General features: G+C 36.9%; 5 protein-coding genes across 5 annotated transcripts; 2 read left to right on the forward strand and 3 right to left on the reverse strand.

The window, feature by feature from the left end:
- Positions 1-54: 54 nt before the first annotated feature.
- On the reverse strand, positions 55-8,968 carry LOC130722484 (dynamin-related protein 3A-like). The gene is made up of 20 exons (XM_057573227.1): positions 8,386-8,968; positions 6,575-6,857; positions 6,461-6,489; positions 6,251-6,352; positions 6,003-6,071; positions 5,871-5,930; positions 5,152-5,265; positions 4,920-4,968; positions 4,654-4,763; positions 4,106-4,198; positions 3,915-4,007; positions 3,699-3,836; positions 2,910-3,023; positions 2,711-2,806; positions 2,556-2,598; positions 2,236-2,384; positions 2,004-2,150; positions 1,349-1,401; positions 1,149-1,248; positions 55-798 (listed from the first exon to the last, which is right to left on the reverse strand). The coding sequence occupies exons 1-20, from the start codon at positions 8,755-8,757 to the stop codon at positions 526-528; spliced, it is 2,487 nt and encodes an 828-aa protein (XP_057429210.1). The 5' UTR covers positions 8,758-8,968; the 3' UTR covers positions 55-525.
- Positions 8,969-10,129: 1,161 nt separating this feature from the next.
- On the forward strand, positions 10,130-14,498 carry LOC130724129 (probable glycosyltransferase At5g03795). The gene is made up of 6 exons (XM_057575302.1): positions 10,130-10,773; positions 10,857-11,147; positions 11,669-11,958; positions 12,059-12,291; positions 13,135-13,292; positions 13,761-14,498. Exons 1-6 carry the CDS (start codon positions 10,537-10,539, stop codon positions 13,872-13,874), a joined length of 1,323 nt encoding a protein of 440 aa, XP_057431285.1. The 5' UTR covers positions 10,130-10,536; the 3' UTR covers positions 13,875-14,498.
- A 91-nt stretch (positions 14,499-14,589) lies between these two features.
- Positions 14,590-15,294, reverse strand: LOC130724132 (uncharacterized). Its single transcript, XM_057575305.1, has one exon. It carries the CDS (start codon positions 15,214-15,216, stop codon positions 14,863-14,865), a length of 354 nt encoding a protein of 117 aa, XP_057431288.1. The 5' UTR covers positions 15,217-15,294; the 3' UTR covers positions 14,590-14,862.
- A 762-nt stretch (positions 15,295-16,056) lies between these two features.
- LOC130724130 (F-box/kelch-repeat protein At3g06240-like) lies at positions 16,057-17,252 on the forward strand. The gene has a single exon (XM_057575303.1). It carries the CDS (start codon positions 16,204-16,206, stop codon positions 16,921-16,923), a length of 720 nt encoding a protein of 239 aa, XP_057431286.1. The 5' UTR covers positions 16,057-16,203; the 3' UTR covers positions 16,924-17,252.
- A 264-nt stretch (positions 17,253-17,516) lies between these two features.
- LOC130724131 (protein PELPK2-like) lies at positions 17,517-18,276 on the reverse strand. Its single transcript, XM_057575304.1, has one exon. It carries the CDS (start codon positions 18,186-18,188, stop codon positions 17,760-17,762), a length of 429 nt encoding a protein of 142 aa, XP_057431287.1. The 5' UTR covers positions 18,189-18,276; the 3' UTR covers positions 17,517-17,759.
- Between the last annotated feature and the right edge of the window lie 1,304 nt (positions 18,277-19,580).

Raw genomic sequence — 19,580 nt, forward strand, 5'->3', positions numbered from 1 at the left:
TGGATAAAAAGTAAGCAATCTAGCATTAAGCAATGCAAAAATAAAATCAGCAGATGAGAAACAAATCTTTTAAATAACACCAATTACAACCATCAAGAAATCCCTACATCTTAACCTAAAATTGAAAATTCAATATTGCAAGCCCAGTTCACATAGCCAACATGTCCTAATTTACTGCCAACAAACTGTGGAGCTGCATAATATTACCAAAAAAAGAAAATAACTTACCAAAGAAAAAAGGTCATATACATTAATATATAGAATGCCCATACTCAAAAATGTGAAGATCACCTGCTCCTTTTATTCTTTCTGGAGCAATGTAAATAATGCCAATGCTGTATGAGAACAAAGGGTGAACTTATGTAAAGAAAGCAGAAGCCAACAACATTCCAGACCATTTTAGTTAGACACTACTAATTCAGCTCCACGAGGCAGAATTCCATGTTTGGAAAGGTGCAGTGTAATCAAAAGAATAACAAACCTTGAGTTAAACTAATTTGACCAGCGAGCTCATTAAGCTATTGCTCATGCATCAACTGTGGGATAATAACCTGACGGGTAAGTCCTTCCACTTCCATTGGAATCTGCATTAGCATACAATGGAGACTGAAGTTCCCCAGAATGGGAAGACCTTTTTGACTTGGTGTGCTTCGGAGAAGCTCCATAATAGTCTCCAGAACTGCTTGAAGAATACATTGTTGATGAAGGTAATCCATGAATTTTAGGCAAACCAGTTGTTTCAGGTAAACTGTATCCTCTTTCAACTGTTTCAGCTTCCATAGGAAGCTCCTCCAAGTCCTACCAGGATCGAACACAGTTTTGTCAAATAGTGGTTATACTGCTACCGGTGTTCTTATATAAAATAAATAAATCTTCAACAAGTGCATCTGGGACTAGTGAGAAAAAAGACGACTCGGCACCAATGACAAGTCAAAAGCATGCATGTACAAAAGAAGTGCTGCATCATGTTGCAACCCTTGTAATTTACTTTAGATTCACAGAAAACTGATCACACGCATGCACGCGCAAAGATCACAAACATCCCCACAATGCAGAAGCAAAAAATTTAAATAAAAGAGACCAAATATGCCGCGTAAAATAACAAAAACTTGGCCAGTTAAAGTCTCAGAAATTCAGGAATATCCAACCTTAAAAGCCTGCTGATAAGCTCGGAGAAGTTCTCGACAACGCTTTCTTTTCATGGCTATTTCCTCAGGTTCTTGCAACATCTCTTCAAACAGATTGTCTCTGGTTTGAATGTAACATAAAATAAAAAGTATCAGCCAAAAATTTAGACAAAACTTTACATATATCATAAAGAATAAGCAGGCCATAAGGATTATATTACCTGTATAGCTTTTTAATGAAGACATTGTGCAGCTCTCTCTTGGTGTTGTTTACCTAATATGTTCAGTAAAAGACAGTCATGAGGATTTATGGAATGCGTGAAATTTCAAGAATTCTCAATCACTCCAAAGCATATGGTAAATATTACGATTCAAACAAAAGAATTAGCATCCCTTCCCCCTTCTACTACCAGCCGCCAACCAAAAATAATTTCAGATGGTCAAATACGATATACTTAAATTCAAGAATGAGAGCAATTGCAACTACTCATCAATTTTGCTATCCATAGGAATAAAGGTAGATAAGATATGCGTCAGATCTAGCAGAAATTGTCGTTAAGTCACGTTATAGACAAAAATTACACCTCTTTTCTAAGTCATGTTATATATGAATAAAATATAGCGTAGTTTAAACATTAAGTATTGATATAGATATATATCTTTATAATCATTTATAATATAAATTACATTAATTACTGTGCCACATATTTATTTTATGATTGAAGTAATGCTGTAATGGTGAAGTTATGTTGTGTTGGCCACAAGCTTTTCTCTAGAAAATGAATAAAGACAATGAGAACATATTTTTCTGTATGCCACACAACAGAACAATGGAAGCGGATGAGTTGTAAGGCTTAAAGCAATGATATGAATTACCAAGAAGTGCATAATTGCTTTGGGGATAAAATCCTCAACATTTTTTCTGACAATGTCATAGTATGACTTCAAAAGCAACTTTGTTACTGTAATTTCAATAGCTTCCGTCTCTGAATTGCTCTCAGATGGCCTCAAGATAGTAGGTGGCTACAAAAACCAAAGTGCATATGAAAATTTAGACCCTAGGGAACATATTGACCAAGCTGATAATAAATGTATCACACATATTCACCTCTCTCAAATGGATCATAGAGAATGATTGTTCCACACTGTGAACTGGTTCAGTATGTGGCTTGCTGGCTATATTCTCCTTCACGGACATACGGCTATCACCTCCACCAAAAATGGATGAGATACCCCAACTTGATCCACCAGTGTTTCCTGAAAAAGTATCAAGCATTGAAAATTTAAATGTCTTAAAATGATATTGGTGCTTGTTGATATACCAAAACCACTTGATTGAGATTAGACAACAAAAAGAGAAGTTCAATAGCAAATATATGATAAAACAAATGGAATGAACTTAAACATTAAATAGAAGAAATAGATTACCAGAAGGTGCAATTTTTTCAATCTCTGATACAGCACGGACACCCTGTTTTTTATTTTTACCGTCAATAAGTGTTAATAATGAGATACTAATATAATATCCCACAAGATATGAAGGAAAATTTTGAGTCAATTAAACATAATCTATAATTACAAACCTGATCACCAGCTACTCCATTACTTTGTCTTGCAAGAATAGCCCGAGACTTCACACTTCTTTCAGAGGCTGATCCCTTATCAGATTCCAGACCATCCTACCAGTGATTAATACAACAATTAAGAACAAGAAAGGTGGGCATAAATTGAAACTGATATCCTAATACATAGGACATATTGAAAACTAGAGCCCATGTGTACCTTCTGCCTAGAAACTGATAAAGCGGCTCTAGAAGACTTGGTCTGTTGCACTGCAAATTCTAATGCCCTACTTCCACCAATAAAATTTGGGTGGGAAGTATTTATGTAGTCCATCTGCAGAATTGAAAAGTTTAAATTTAAATAAGAAATTATGGGTATGGAATTAAAGACTCACTGTAATAAACTGGCAATCAAAATTGACACCCATAGGCCGACATACTGATGCATGACATCTTGGCTTCCACTAGACTCCCAAAACTTATGAACATCTTTAATTGAAACAATCTTTGCTTTCATTTTAAGAGAGAGAATACATACCACTGTTAAGATAACAGTTAAAATAGCAATCCAACCCATCCTGGACCAACTAAGCAATCATAAGTAAAAATCATTTCAGTTTTGATGAATTTTCTGAACCACAACCGTGTTCGAAGAAAGTAAAGCTTTAACATAACCACCACCAGCTATCACTCCAAAGCTCCAATGGATGAAATAATATTATGGAAATGTAGGAGTTGGGATCAATATAAATAATTCTTGTTATCACCTTCAACTGCATGATTACAGTTGAGTGTCATCAAGAATTACACTTTTATCGGTTTCAGATGATCAGTTTCAGTTATAATTTCAAACAATTTTGGTAGGATTTATCAAGTGTAACCATGCTTTGGCCCTGTAACCTAGTGGAGTTTTGAAAATTTATTATTAACATAATCATTGCATCAGAAGGTAGCTAGAAGATGGAGCAATTATACATTTATACTTCAAGCAAGTTAAATTTGAGCATACCTCCATCTCTATGATGTGCGCAATCATGTTCTCTGAGGGTTCAAGGCCTTCCCTCAAAAAGTTTCCTATAACTTCATCCATGCGCTTTCGCAAGAAAGGGAACCGCTGCAGTTCAGTCACCATACAGCGATGGCTCATCTGAAAAGAAGGAAATTGTTTAGGCACATGCTTGGTGAAGGATCAAGCAGAAATGGTTCCCAAAATCCCTGCTCCTACCTTAATTAGTTCATCATATATAAACCTGGCACACTGAAGACTTGGATCCAATAGACGAGATATCTGCCTTCGTACAAGGACTTCGAATGGCACCTAATTACATAGAAATAATAGATAAACATGTTTTGAGTGGGATTTAACTTATCTTTTTTTTCTTAAAAGAAGAAAAAAAAGCAGGTAGCAAGACTTACTTCTGGAACAAACAATGCTGATCTAGGCCCAGTGGCATTCTGTATGGCTGTACGAATATCATCATCAGTCAAGTCTTCACATGGATCCACCTCCTTCAAGACAGCATTAAGTTAGACAATAAAGCTAAGGCAGCTAGCTTTGAAGAAATGAACAGAAGCAATACAATTCTTAGGTTGGTGGCAATGGCATCAAATACTTATTTTTCCTAAAGCATATAATAAGAATATTCTCCTTTCTCAAGATGATAATGTTATTTGAAATAAACAAGCTACTAATTTTCACTGTTAGAATGATATTAAACAATGCATAAGGTGATTGGCTAGTTAATCATCCATCCGCGAAATGCAACAAAGGGATCTATGGGTTTTTATCAAATAGATAAATGGGTAGGCAAGATATCGGCCATAACAAAGAAAATACGCTACAAATCGGCTAATAATATGTTAATTAAAGCCTAATCTTTTTCCTTCTTTAATTCAAGCATGCAGCAAGAGTAGGTAATTTCCAACACTATCATTATATCATATATTAATACAGCATTACATACCTCTAAACTTTTGACAAAGATGGATTGAAAAATATAATGGATTCGTGCTCCACCAGATAACTCAGACGTAGACATCTCCTCATTCTTTCCCTCAACCATGGAAGAGAATGCTGTTTTCAAAAAACAAATGGAGATAGCATTTAATGAATTGGGAAAATAACAAAGTGTGGAATACCAATCAACATATACAAGAGAAAAGAAAACTACAAATTCACAAATACAAAAGCTGAATATTATCTAAGAAGTCAGATAGTAAGGATAGGTACCTTCACAATATTTAGAAAGTATATTCAGGAGAAGAGCACCCTGACCAGCCTATCAAAATGAACAATTATAGATAAAAAAAGGGAAACTCGAACCAAAGTAGATATTATGCTGCTTTTTAATCAAAATAAGGAGAATAGTCATACTTATACAGTTTATTTAACTGTTTTTATTATTTAACAAGTAATAGGGAATAGGGACACATCCAGCACCAATTCCAGTATTAACACATACCTTGGACTCTGTGATTTCTCCATAGCTTGCATGCTCCTTTGCAACAGAAACTAGTTGAGTGCTTATCCGTGCTCTCAAACCAGGTAACACGGCCTTGATATGTTGTGCTAGAATCTGCAAAGAGTTGGACATGAAAATATTTATGACAAGCATCGGTCTAGAAACCCCAACTTGACAAGGACTCAAAGGTTTAATCTTTTACAGGGTATCTAAGAAATTAATTCTTTTACTGTGGATTTCCAATAATCATCTAAAAACTTTCCCTCTCAAATGTTGACATAGCTTGCATTTTGTCTGAGAAAGTTATAACTTGGCCATATTCTCCTTAAACTCTTTAAATCCCTAACAGACCGAAGCAACAAATAAATCCTCTAAGGTTCATTATTTTGATTCTCCTTCATCTCCTTTTTTAAAGTATGCTACATTACAAATTATAGAAAGCAAAATTCCAAAGCCAGAAAAATCAGCAGCATTGAAGATGACGCAGTTAAGTTTCTTTATTTCAAAGCTGCCTTCTGTAGTTAAAAGGATTAAATCAAATGATGCTAAGGACGGAGTTTAGAGTCAATTAAAAAAATGGAAAAAGTGGGAAGACTTAAGAGGACACTTTACTCTGCATGGATAATAGAAGGCCAAAAGCCCTAATTAAGACCAGCATTTTAAAAGTAATAAACATATATATAAGACAATTTGTGTCTTCAACATCATAAAGACTATACCTGATTCAACTTCTTTGCTAGTTGAGGAACACCACAACTATCTGCTAGACCGCTGTATACCTAAAAATAGCATAAATGGATAAAATTCCGTATATATGAGCAAAATACATCTTAACATAGAAAGCTCCTTACAGGACGACTGCGGAAAAACTTCTCTTCGGCAACAAGAGCATCCTTTATACTCCGGTTCATTTGAATATCCTAATTAGATGAAACAATAGACAAGCCATTTTCAGTATAAAACATTGACCTGCATGCTAGTCAAACACTTCACATGTGCCTATTTAACAACCAGTAATTTAAAAAAATATTTAATAGAATACGTGTAACAGTTAAATTAGCCAAACACTTCCTTTGTCACAGTAGGATAACATCATTACCTCTTGACTACGATTTACAACCCCTACATAACCAAGTCGAAGGGGAATAACTTTTCCTAGTAACAGATTTCGGGCATCAGTACCTCTGTCCATGATATCCAACTACATTGCAAATAATATGATGTTCCCAACATTGTCAGAACATGGCAACAGCACAACAAAACTCACAAATATACATGTAAGTTAACATGTTAGAAGAGAATACCGAACCTTTGTAATCACACCAATCGTTCTATTACCTGCAACAGATATATGAACATTCAATAACTTATTAAAGAAATTTGATTTTGTTTGGTTTAATTTACATATGGAAGAAAAGCCCACCATCAGGATCAGCAATTCCTGCCATCTGAAGAGCATCAGAATTAGCCAGATCTGAATTTGCTGCTGTGACAGCTAGAATGAGACAGGTTGGAGTTTTGATATATGACATAATCATTGTTCTGATTCGGGCTTCAATATCGGAAGGCTGGTCACCAACAGGAACTTTTGTTATGCCAGGGAGATCTACAAGTGTGATATCAAGAACAGTCGGTGAAAAAATCTTCAACCTAATCTGCTTGTCTGAGACACCTTTATTCCCTCCTGCTTCTCTATCAGTTTCAGCCTACAGAAAAAGGATGAACATATACGAGTTAACAGTCACGTATGAAGGATTAAACTAGTACATAACATGCCATATCAGTATATCCTCACCAAGAGCATCATTGCATGCTATATAAAACATGAAAACAAGTTCGATTGGATGATGCACCTCTAACAAAGTCAGTAATTATCAGTCCACATTGTAGATATGTAGATGATGGTGTACTCAAAGCTGCATTAACAAATGAGAAAACAATATCCCTCAAACCTCATTCAAACTATTTTACATTCAATTGTACTCCGATTCACTAATGCCGTAAGACGAAGTCTAAAAAATATCAATTTGTTCCACTCCATGGTTGGACCATTGGATGCCATAAACTCATATAATCAACTTCAAATATATGGACGTTACGTGACCATTGAGGATCATTGTTGGATTGCAATTGAGCTCAACACCATGCTGAGGTGGTTAATTTGGATGTGCATGTGAGTGTCTCATGAGTAAATAGAGAAAGCAAATTGGTATTTTCTCGAGTTAGAGAAAATAGTCATTATAATTGAAAGGGGCAGGTCACCCTTTATTTATTTACTTCAGTGATGTTAAGGTTTCTTCCTTCCCGACAGTCAGACATAAACAAGACAAAGTGATGTTACGATAAGGATAAAAGAGCCCAATAGCCCATCGCGAGCCTCAGCCAAAAAAAGCACATCATGTTTGACATAATAAGAGCCTGCGTGTGTAACAACCTCTCCTCGTTTTGACGCTTAAAATGGAAAAGTAAGAACTACCCTCCTTTTCTACAAGACAGAATTTTTGTTTTGTTGCCTGACAAACAAGCTCTAATTCTCTAAATAATCCGAAGAATCACTTAACTCCAAGGTTATGGCCTAAAATGAACAACACCCTCTCATCCAAAACGATAAGTAAGGAAACTTCAGATCTCAAGGGCACAGGTTCAAGCAATGCGACTAAGCAGTCTTATTTAAGGTAAGAAAATACTTCAAGCCTGCTAAGATTCCATTGATTTCGTCCATAAGTATTGGCACGCTTTAATTGGGTAACATTAAAAATTTAAAATAAAAATAAAAAATCAGCAACGACCTCGAATGGTCACTAAGCAGTTTAAAAGACGCCTTATTTGAATTAATTCACTCTCTCTTGGAGCCATATAGCATGGCTGCTCCAAGAATTCAAATACTGCACTCCTTGCCACACGTCTGCTCATTAACCTACTCATACTTGTTCCACATTCCAACAGCTAGACAAATCAAGGATTTCACAATGAATAAACTGTGGACTATAAGATTGATCCCGCCGGCAGCAAAACTCTAGAATCTAAATAGCCTCATGGATTTGCTCCACATCACTCCTAAGAGCTAAACATAGAACTCTCTTCACACTATACTCCTAAATTACAAGGAAATCTAACGCTAGGGATTTTTCCACTTCAACTTACATGTACTAAGTACCATGTGAGAACAAAATCAATCAAGGAAATAGAAAGGGCTTCTGTATGCATATATTAACAAAGAGAAAGGGATGATACCTGAATTTCGCGGCAAATATCGGAGAAATCGAAGAATTTCCTGCCAGGTAAGTGGAGAAACTCGCCGTACTCTTCGTCAGAGCCATCAGGGTTCTTCTTGGTCTGGACGAGCTGGAGCACGAGTGGGCGGCGCGTGCAAATCTCATTGCCACGGGGGAGGAAGTCTCGGCCGACGAGGGCTTCAAGGACGCTGGACTTGCCGCTGCTCTGGCTACCGACGACGGCGACTTGGGGAAGGTCGATGGTGGATTGGCTGCCAACACGGGAGAAAATGTCCTGAAGACGGTTGACCAATGAGATCACGGTTGAACCCAAAGGAGCCGCCGGAGGAGTGGAAGATGATGGAGGAGGTGCAACGCCATCGTCCGCCATGATGATTGATTGGATCACACAGGAGGAACCCTAGTTAGGGTTTTTGATTAGATTGATTGCAGGGAAGGAAGATTGAGTTTGTGTTGTGGGGACTCGATAGAAGATGCTGTGTTGTGTGATGTGAAGAAGAATTTGAATTGAAATAAAATGAAGGCTATGCTATTGCTAATTTGCTAATGCTATGCAAATCAGTGGTCATATAAATTTGAGTTTGTGTGTGTGGGCCTTCTTTCCTTCTACTCTTGCTGGCATTACCATTCAAAGAGAAGGGGAAAATAAAAATTAATATTTTTTATTTGCTTGCTTAGCACTCAGCAGGGTTTTAACTTGATTATTACCTTAATAATCTAAGTGATTTGGATAATTAACCTGTTTTAACTTTGATTATTTTCTATGCTTATCTAAAGTTCGCACCTTCGTAGATATGTCTATTTCACTGAGCCTCCTTCCAAGACAGTGCCTAAATCATATTATTTTTTGTGCGGATTGACTTTTAATTCGATTATATGCTTAGTTTTTTTTTTTCCTTTCTCAAAATAGGTCTTTCATATTCATGAATTTTATCATCTAAAAAAAAGAACTATTAATGTATTATTGTACTTTATATTTTAATGCTTATATTTCTATTTACTTTTTTTTTCCTTCACATATGATTAAATATCTTTTTGGTACATGAAGATAAATATAAAGAGAAACTACAACGTAAGTGTTGGGTAACCAAAGAAATTCGATGAGAATATATAAGCTAGATGCTTCTATAGAATCACAATCTCACGAGTCATGCTCATTAGTAGTCTAACACACTGCATATAGTCACATGCCCCAACACCCTCAATGCCTCTCATTTAGTTTCATAATGGGGTCATATGGAATTTTATTCACTTGTCAAAAAAAATGTGGAATTCTATTCATGTTTTTTATGTTGAATTTTTTTGTCTATTTATATCTTCATATGTATTAAATATATGTGACTCTTTGAATATTTACGAAAAGAGGTATGCATAATATTTCACTTGAATATTTTCATGACACATGATATGATCTTACTCCTTCAATTTCACACTCTTATTTTCTAATATGTTTAGACAATATTGTGCCTTCTACACCCCACACCCTATTGACTCATTCTCTTTATTATAATTCTTGTCAATGGTATCATCTTTTACTCTTAAGCGTCTTATCTCATCTTACTTCATCTACAAGTCTCAATCACCCTGCTACTCGTGTTTCCTGCTCCTTCAACACCAATGTCATGTACGATGACAATGTTGGCGACCAGAACCTCGTTTTGGATCATGGTGTTGCATGTTGCCTCTTATTTACGCTTGTTGCCAAAGGTCATCTTTAAAAGCTATCATCATGTTTGAGAAGCAAGTTGTCACAATCGCCTTTGGGACCCATCTTCGAAAAGGAGAATTCATCCTTCCTCACTCTAGTCAAACATTTTATGGGATTTCTTTCGCTTTTTTAAATGTTATTATCTAAAAAATTATCAACCCAAGTCCAACCCATGCCAGTTCACCCGATTTAACCGTAGAACTCGTACCCACTTAACCCGAAGGCTAAAACGGAGAAAATCGACATATAATTACTATGTTTTTTTTTTTTTGAGATTTTACACCCGAAATAGTCCATAGCTAACTAAAACTCTAGTAAGACCTAGAAGTTGACACATGATTTGATGTATGTTATAATGTGAGTTCATGATTCATTCATTTGGCGCTCACTTGTTTGTCCATAGCTAACTTGTCTCATCTCACTTTCATATTACTCAAGGGCATGGCCAGGAATAGGCAGTTACAACGATTTTCCAGGAAAGAAAGAAGAGCATTTTCCCGCCTCAAGATGGCACTTTCCCGAGAAAACTTATTTTCCCGCCCAAATTTTCCGGGAATATCCACGCTTCTCAACCACCCTCGCTGCTCTTTCTTCATCCCCGCGCTATGCATACTCGTCTGCGTCGTCTACCTCCTCACGCAGTTCATCTTCACCGTAAACCTTCTCTCCTACCCACCGGTGAGTGAGCGAGTCAGTGACCTCAATTTCTTTTCCTCTCGCCAATTTCTCGCTCTAATTCGTTCGATTTCGTTTCTTTGAAGCTCGATTTCGACGCACCGCGCAGATCACACCTCGATTCTTCTTCGGATGTGTTTCACTCCGCGGAGGCTTTCCGACGTGATTACCAGAAGATGGAGGAGGAGTTCAAGGTGTTCGTGTACCCTGACGGAGATCCTGATACCTATTTCCACTCGCCGAGGAAACTCACCGGCAAGTACGCAAGTGAAGGATACTTCTTCAAGAACATCAGAGAGAGTCGATTCCTCACCCTCGATCCTCATCTCGCTCACCTCTTCTTCATTCCTCTTTCTTGCCACAAAATGCGAGGCAAAGTATGACCTAATTTCCTTCTTGCACTTCTCAATCACCTGATAATTCAGCATTAATTGAATAGGTCTTCAATTGCAGTAAATTTAACAATCATTAGGTTTTAAGTGCGTAGCATTATGTTAGATTTGATGTCATTGATTCTCTAGTGGTATCGATTTTATCTGTTCAGTGTTAAATTCAAGCGTTGAAATCAAAGTGTAGCACTAGCTAATTCTTCCTATACTGCATATATAGCTGATGATTCTTCTTCACATATTAGCAATAGATTCTTGATCTTGAATTCGCTTTCGCGTGTGTATGTATGATATTCTAGTGTTATGGTCATGATAGAAGTGAAATTTCCTAGAAGTTTTTTAAATTGCGGTAACCGTAATTAAGACCACAACATTGAGGGTTTTTGAGTGGTCGCGCTGCAATGGTATCACAACCACAATTTTGACAGTATCAATCTGCATTTGTGTGTAATTCCACGACATAACCACAATATCAGTTTAACATGGCTCCCGGATTGCTTTTGATGCAGGGGTTGAATTACACGGCTATGATTGAGGAAGTCCAGGCTTATGTGGAGAGCCTAAGATTCAAGTACCCTTATTGGAACAGAACATTGGGAGCTGATCACTTTTTTGTGACTTGCCACGACATTGGTGTCAAGGCTACTGAAGGAGTTCCGCATCTGGTGAAGAATTCGATTCGAGTGGTTTGTTCATCGAGTTATGACGATGACTATATTCCACATAAGGATGTTGCCCTCCCACAAGTGCAGCTGCCATTTTTTCACACTCGAGGGGGAGGGAATGACATGAAGAACAGGTAGCTCTACATTTGTCTTAATTTATTTCTCTACAAATGCTATACTTCTTTCACCTATCTTAAACAGAAGTTTTAATTAATGTCAGTGAAAATATTGCAGGAATACACTTGCTTTCTGGGCTGGTCGTTCTGATTCCAAATTGAAAGTTAAACTTGCAGCTATATGGGACAATGATACTGAACTGGACATCCAGAACAACAGGGTCGACCTTCGAGCAACCGGGTCTGTTGTATATATGGAGAAACTTTATAAATCCAAGTTTTGTCTGTGCCCGCATGGGCCTGTGGGTAGCAGCCGTATCGCAGACTCAATCCATTACGGATGTGTTCCAGGTAAACCATATCAGCATGTTGAAAACCTCAATTTCTTATGTTCTGTTCTGTTCTCTTAAAATTTATGCTTTCCTTTTCCATAGTTTAGTTAATTTGTTACCCCTACTTCTATCATTTTCTTTTGTAGCTCTTTTGCAAGCTGCATAAGTTTTTCTGCATCCAGAGAACTTTTGTGGCTATTGCAAACAGTCTCCAATAGGGAGTAGCCCAACGGATTTTACCATTGAGTAACATACTTGCACATTTTGTAATAGGATAAAGCTCCAAGTAACTAACCACCTTAGAGATCTACTAGAAAATGCATTAAATAAGCTCCAATAAGTATGGTTTACATCCAAACGGGTACTTAGTCTAACTCCCATTTTTGCTCTTCAGAAAAAAAAGACATGGACAATTTCTTCTATCAAATTTCATTTTCTGCACAAACCTGAGATGGGTGGCTTATCCACTACGAGGGAGAAGAAAGTTTTTAGAAAATTTAACTAAAAGAAAAGAAAATGGCCAAGGTCAAGAGATCCCTTCAAAGTGCACCTCACCAGTTACTGATTCATGTTGGTAACCTGTATATATTTATGCATCTCTTACAGATACGTATTAAGTAAAAATGAGGGTTAAGTTATTAGTTTCTGAATTTTGGATTCAGGCATTTGCGCCATTCATAATGGAAAAAGTTGTTATATACAACTAGTCCAAATTATGTAGCTTACCTCTAAACTTTTTGTTAAATACATATAAAAGATGTGCTATTTGTTGCCATCCATTAAAAAATAAGCTGTTCACAGACTCCCTAGCTTGTCTTTAAATGCAGTCTCTTAACAGAAGTTCTTGTCCATCTTTCTGCAGTTATAATGTCAAACTATTATGACTTGCCTTTTAATGATATCCTGGATTGGAGTAAATTCTCTGTTATACTGAAGGAAACTGACGTTTATAAGCTCAAAGACATTCTCAGAAGCATACCTGAGAAACAATTCGTGGCATTGAATCAGAACTTGGTGAAGGTACTATACATCAAAAGTACTAAATTTCAGTTTCTGAACTTCTAAATGTTAAATGTAGGTTTTGTGTTATCTGTGAGGATCTTACTGTGTAACTCATCCTAGCATGACAAGTTGGAAGCTTTGATCTACTTCTAAAAGCTTTGATCATACTGACTTAATTATTTCATGACATTTATGTACTTACTACTTAGTGCTTGTTTTGTGTTTGTAAATTTAAAAGGACAACAAATTATACAAAGAAATAAAGCATTCTTTCGATGATTCTATCATCATATCTGTAATATCTCATAGTGCAGCCAGTATAGTATCACCGCATACATTTATTTTACATCTCACATCACCTTAGCATATTTTGCTGACAGCAATATGCTCCAAGTTTGCAAAAACTATGCATAGAATATTGCTGTTAGACAGATAACTTCAATTTTTCATGTATATTTCTTATAATTTTCTGTTTATGTGACTCAGGTCCAGAAGCATTTCAACTGGAATACACCTCCAGTCAGACTAGATGCGTTTCATATGGTGATGTATGAACTCTGGCTACGGCGTCATCTGATTAGGTATTCGCACATTTTTTAGGAAGCAAATTTACACTTGACTCCTAGTTGGTGAAACCCCAGAACAAAACATGTTTTACCACGTGGAAATTTCAGTATAAAATCAGTGAAGTAACAAAGCCTTTATAAGCAAAATAGATGTGTAGGTCTGCATGAAACTTCGAGACCCTGGATGATATAATAGATTTAGCAGAATATGAAGTCTCTATCCGAAAGCAATAAATAATGTTTGGGTTTGGCATATTACTACAAAGCTGTTTTGGTTTCTGGTCGCTGCTGCAAGAGTAGAAAGACCATCCCATTAAGTACCATTTTTTATTCCTCTCGTGAGATTGCCTCAATGTCACAAATTATGTTACTACTAAATAGTAAATACGACAGTTAAAAACTTTTTAGTTATAACTCCAAAAGGAAAATTCAGATTTCAAGTACTGCCATATTGCACTGCAAAGCAATCGGCCAAGACCCTCATAGCTCCTTGTCCGAACGAAATTCCAATCACTGCAAATGTTGTATTTCTTATGTATATAGATTAATTTATTTGAGACAAAAAAAAAATTAATCGAGAGCTAGAACTGTGCATAATAGGGTATAGTTTTAGAGCAATTTATGAGTACTGTACTACACGTTATCTAATCTAAACATTGTACTTTGTATGCAATGTGTGAAGGTAAGATAACTCGATTTGTAGCTTAGCAATTTGTATAACTTAGAAGCTAGCAACGTGCGTGCGTATATTTATGAAGGATAAAATATTTTTAATATAATCTATAAAGTGTATTGTATAACAATAGGTCACCGTGTACATCCATGAAGTAATGAAGAAAAATACAATATTGCCACGCCATGCATACAAGAATGAAGGGAGGAAAACGACAATAAATAACAACGTATGATATTATCGGTAAACAACATAAAAAGCAGATAAGCTAATCAATCAGTGAAGTCCAGAACTGAAGCCCAAAGATAAGTGCTTCTCCAACTGAAGCAGAGTAGCTTCATTAATGAATTCAGGGGGTGGTTGTGGAAGGTGGTGGAGAGAAGAAAGGGATGGAGGGCATAGTGGTTGGGATTGTGGGAAAATTTGGGAGTGAAGTGACTGCAGGAAGTGGCGGCAGAGTGAACTTTGGAAGAGTTGGAATATTAGTGGGAATTGTAGGAAGAGATGGGATTGTAGTTGGCAATGGTGGAAGATTTCCCTGAGTAGGGAATGTTGGAATTGGAGGCAGAGTTGGCAATGCTGGTTTTGGCAGAGTTGGACTTGTCTGCAGAAGATGGCGAGCTGCTAGGCCAATGTCCATGCTTGACAAGGAAATAGCAATGAAAAAGAAAGCCAACATGATGGACTTGTAGTAGGAGGCCATGGCAAGATATGAGTTTGCCTTGTGATGAATGATATTCTGCAGAGGATTTTATTGTTTGAGATTGTGTGTATGTTCCAAGGACTAGTGGAAGGCTTTTTATAGAAAATTAATTGCGGTAGCCAAGGCCTTTGTGGCTAATACTGTTTGAGGTTTCTTCATGTTAGCTTACCTAATTCTTCCTTAATTATACAGCTTTGTAAGTTGATGAACTAGTATGTCATGTTGGTGGGGTTGGCTAGCAAAACATATATTGGAGATTCAAATGCAGGATATCCAACTTTCTTATACAAGAGAGAAAAGTATATTTTTAGTTATGTGTTTGGTAATCCGACATTGAAAACATATACTACAAACATTCGATTTTGTCTATTTAAAAAACATTTAAACAGTTCACTCCAATGAACACTTCAGTTTGAAATTCCAAACAAAATAAACACCAATATTGTCTTTTAAATTTAAAGAGGAGGAAGCATCTCATCATAAAAGAAACCTTTCTGTTGTTATTTCTCATTAAGCTTACACTGGATTGGGAGTTGGAGTGCAGCCAGTCACACATTTTCCAAGCTTGGATATTAAAAGTACATGCATGGGGAATGACACACAACTTTAAACACATTATTATATATATTGTGCGTAAATCAAAGGTTAAAGTGAAAATATTGACGTAGGAGGAGTAGGGAAAATTAATCAGAAATGGACATTGAGGAAAGCATCCTGTGCAAGCTTCCAGTGAAGTCTCTCATGCGATTCCGCTGCGTCCACAAGTCCTGGAATTCGCTAATTTCGCGAGTTCAACCGCCACAACCTCCTTGTAAAATTCAACAAACTTTCACCTAACAACCTCCTCCTCAAGTCTTACCCACTCCCCTCCTCCGCTTCCAACGCCGTGAGTGTGACCCCGCCGCCGCTGGACCGTTTTGATTGGATTGTTGGTTCTTGCGACGGCATCATCTGTATCAGCCTCTGCTTCGCAGACACCTTTCTCCTATGGAACCCTTCCATCAGGACATTTATAGAATCGCCTCGCCACCATTGGAAGAAACACACCTAGAGGGTGATGATATAGTGCATTCATTTGGGTTTGGTTACGATCATCTCACCGAAACTTACAAGGTGGTTGCAGTTTTTTTCGAGGAAAATGAGCTAGAATCTGAAATTATGGTTCATACTGTGGGTACAGATTATTGGAGAAGGATAGAGGAGGAGTTTCCTGGTTTACCAGAAGATAACTCGGGAAAATTCGTGAGTGGAACAATTAACTGGATAACATTTGCGAATGCTATGTGGTATGTTATTGTTTCTTTTGATTTGGGGAAGGAGTCCTGTCATCAACTTTGTCTTCCTGCTGAACTTGAGGATGGATTCATTTTAGGTGTGTTGAGAGATTGCTTGTGTGTTTTTTCTGAAAATGACATGTTTTGTGATATTTGGGTCATGAAGGAGCATGGAAATGAAGAGTCTTGGACTAAATTGTTCAGCATTTCTCATGATCTTGGCCGTAACCCGCCGCTTTATATATCGGAGGATGATGATGAAGTATTATTGCCTTCATTCTCGAATTTAGTTGTTTGTAACTATGAATATATATGTGATATGGTGTTTAAGATTTTTGATATTCAAAACAGCCGAGTTTGGATGCTACCAAAGATCCTCGACGAGCCAGAGGTCTACGCTGAGAGTTTGATATCACCTTGTCCTCTATATTAGGATGTAGATTTTATGATATGCTGCTTGTGCATGTGGTTCTTGAAGAATCTATCAGTTGCAATGATTATTGTTAGTCTTGCACCTTGAGAAATTGCTATGGTTTGCTTGGTTTTCACTTTCTTCCGTTTATGCATTTTAACTTTAATGTCATTGTTCTGATTATTCACAATTAGTGGTGCTTTTGGGCCTGCTGTTGCTCCGTCGTTTCTGAGTAATTGGGGGTACCAAACCATATGATTTGCATGTCTTTCTTGCATTGCACTAGTTAAAGCATCACACTGAAATTTGGAAAATAAATAAGCTATTATGCCAGAATGTGGACTTAGGAATGGTGTTCATCTCAGGCATTCATATTCTTGATTTCGTGGTCATTATATAATATAATTTGACTATCTTAAATCACATGCGTTCTTCTATCGTTGCCACATCCAGTCTTAGGCTTTCCTAAGGAGTTTCATGCTTCGGGGGGGGGGGGGGGGGGGGAGGGGCTGTTAATGCTGTTTATCTTGTATAAACTGGTCAGGATTGGATTTGTGCTCCAGTGAGCTTTAGATTTGGTATTTGTTCTGCATATATTTATGAAGGATAAAACATTTTCATTATGGATAAAGTAATCTGTGTTGTATAACAATAAATAGGTCTCAAACCATACATGATAATGAAGAAAGATACAATATTCCCATGCCATGGAGGTAAAAACGACTATAAATAACAACGTATGATGCTAACAGTAAACAACATAAAAAGCAGATGAGCTAAACAATCAAATAAATCCCGAACTGAACCCCAAAGATGAGTGCTTCTCCAACTGAAACAGAGTAGCTTCATGAATTAATTCAGGGGCTGGTTGTGGAAGGTGGTGGTGAGAAGAAAGGGATGGAAGGCATAGTGGTTGGGATTGTGGGAAAGTTTGGCAATGAAGTGGTAGCAGGAAGTGGTGGCAGAGTGAACTTTGGGATGGTGGTGAGGATTGTTGGAAGTGAAGTGACTGCAGGAAGTGGTGGCAGAGTGGACTTTGGGAGAGTTGGAATATTTGTAGGAAGAGATGGGATTGTCATTGTAGGCAAAGGTGGAAGATTGGCTCCCTGAGTAGGCAATGTTGGGAATGGAGGCAGAGTTGGCATTGTTGGTTTTGGCAGAGTTGGTGTAACAGGAGGAGTTGTCTGCTGCAGAAGATGGCGAGCTGCTAGGCCAATGTTCATGCCTGAGAAGCAAATTGCAATGAAAAAGAAGGACAAGATCATGAAGGACTTGTTGGAGGCCATGACAATTCAATACACTTTGCCTTGTGATTAATGATATTAATTGATTTGCAGAGGAATTTTGGTTTGAGATTGGGTGTGTAAGTCAGGGACTATTGGAAGGCCTTTTATACAAAATGACTACAAGCCTTTGTGGCCAACAGCGTTAGAGCTTTGTTCATGTTAGCTAACCTTCCTTAGACTTGCTGAGATGGTGGTGGTTGGCCTGTTAAAACATTGGAGATTCAAATGTAGGACATCCAACTTTTTCCTTTTAAATAATTTAAAAAGAGAGCAAATTAGACTTGTAAAACATTTTTGTTAACAATCTGTCCATAACCATAAACTCATGAGAACATTTCTGGAAGAAATATAAATATTGGATTTTATTTATTTATTTATTAGTGAGTTGATGCTATTATTATTTTATTATTCTAATTATCTCAAGTATTGGACCACAACACCAAACCACTTGGTGTTTTTTATTTAAATGTTGGGCTAAAAAGCATTTTTGGCCCCTGATATTTCAAGTTTGTGCAAATTTTGCCCCTGCTATATTTTTGTCGACGTTTCTACCCTCATGTTTTCAAACAGTGCATCGTCTACCCCTCCGTCAGTCAGGTTTTCTCAAGAGAGGTTCCTGACTGGTTAAATGCATGTTTTGCTACTTACTGGTCTTGAGTTTGAATCTCTCATGCCATATTTTTCCAATTTCACTTGTAATTTCCACGTGGTAGGTCCAAAAAATATTTTAAAAAAAATCAAATCAGTTAATTCCGTTAGTTTTTTAACGTCTGACTGACGGAGGGGTAGACGGTGCACTGTTTGAAAACATGAGGGATAGAAACATTGACAAAAAATAGAGTTGGGGCAGAATTTGCACAAACTTAAAACATGAGGGACTAAAAGTGCTTTTTAGCCTAAATGTTAATAAAGATAGTTCAAGCATAAGAGTAAAAAAATCGTCCTGCAATATAAATTTCTGATCTTACTGTGACAATATTTTCTAAAATAGGCCCCCCATCACATGAAAGATGTCTCTCGTGTTTTATTTTAATTAGTTTAAAACACCTCATTTTGTTGTAAACAAATACGTCTCTCCAATCCAGAGTGAACATAACTATAACTAGAATGGAACCAGTAAGATTAACATGAGGTCTCAAAAAATAAATTTCTCTAGGCTTATATACACATAATGCATTGAGCTTGATCAAAGTGGCTACGTAGAATCCGGTTTGTAAAAGAATCAGCTAAACAAAAAATTGCTTCATGTTTACGTGTTTATACATTATTTTGTGGACAGAGTGTTGCTGCTCGACAGTATTTTAATTAGGCAGCTGAACAAAACAATTTACTCTTATTTTGAAACATAGTGCATGATTACCATATGCAAAAAAAAAAAATAAAAAAAAAATT

Source organism: Lotus japonicus, chromosome 6, assembly GCF_012489685.1.
Source record: "Lotus japonicus ecotype B-129 chromosome 6, LjGifu_v1.2".
Classification (NCBI taxonomy): domain Eukaryota; kingdom Viridiplantae; phylum Streptophyta; class Magnoliopsida; order Fabales; family Fabaceae; genus Lotus; species Lotus japonicus.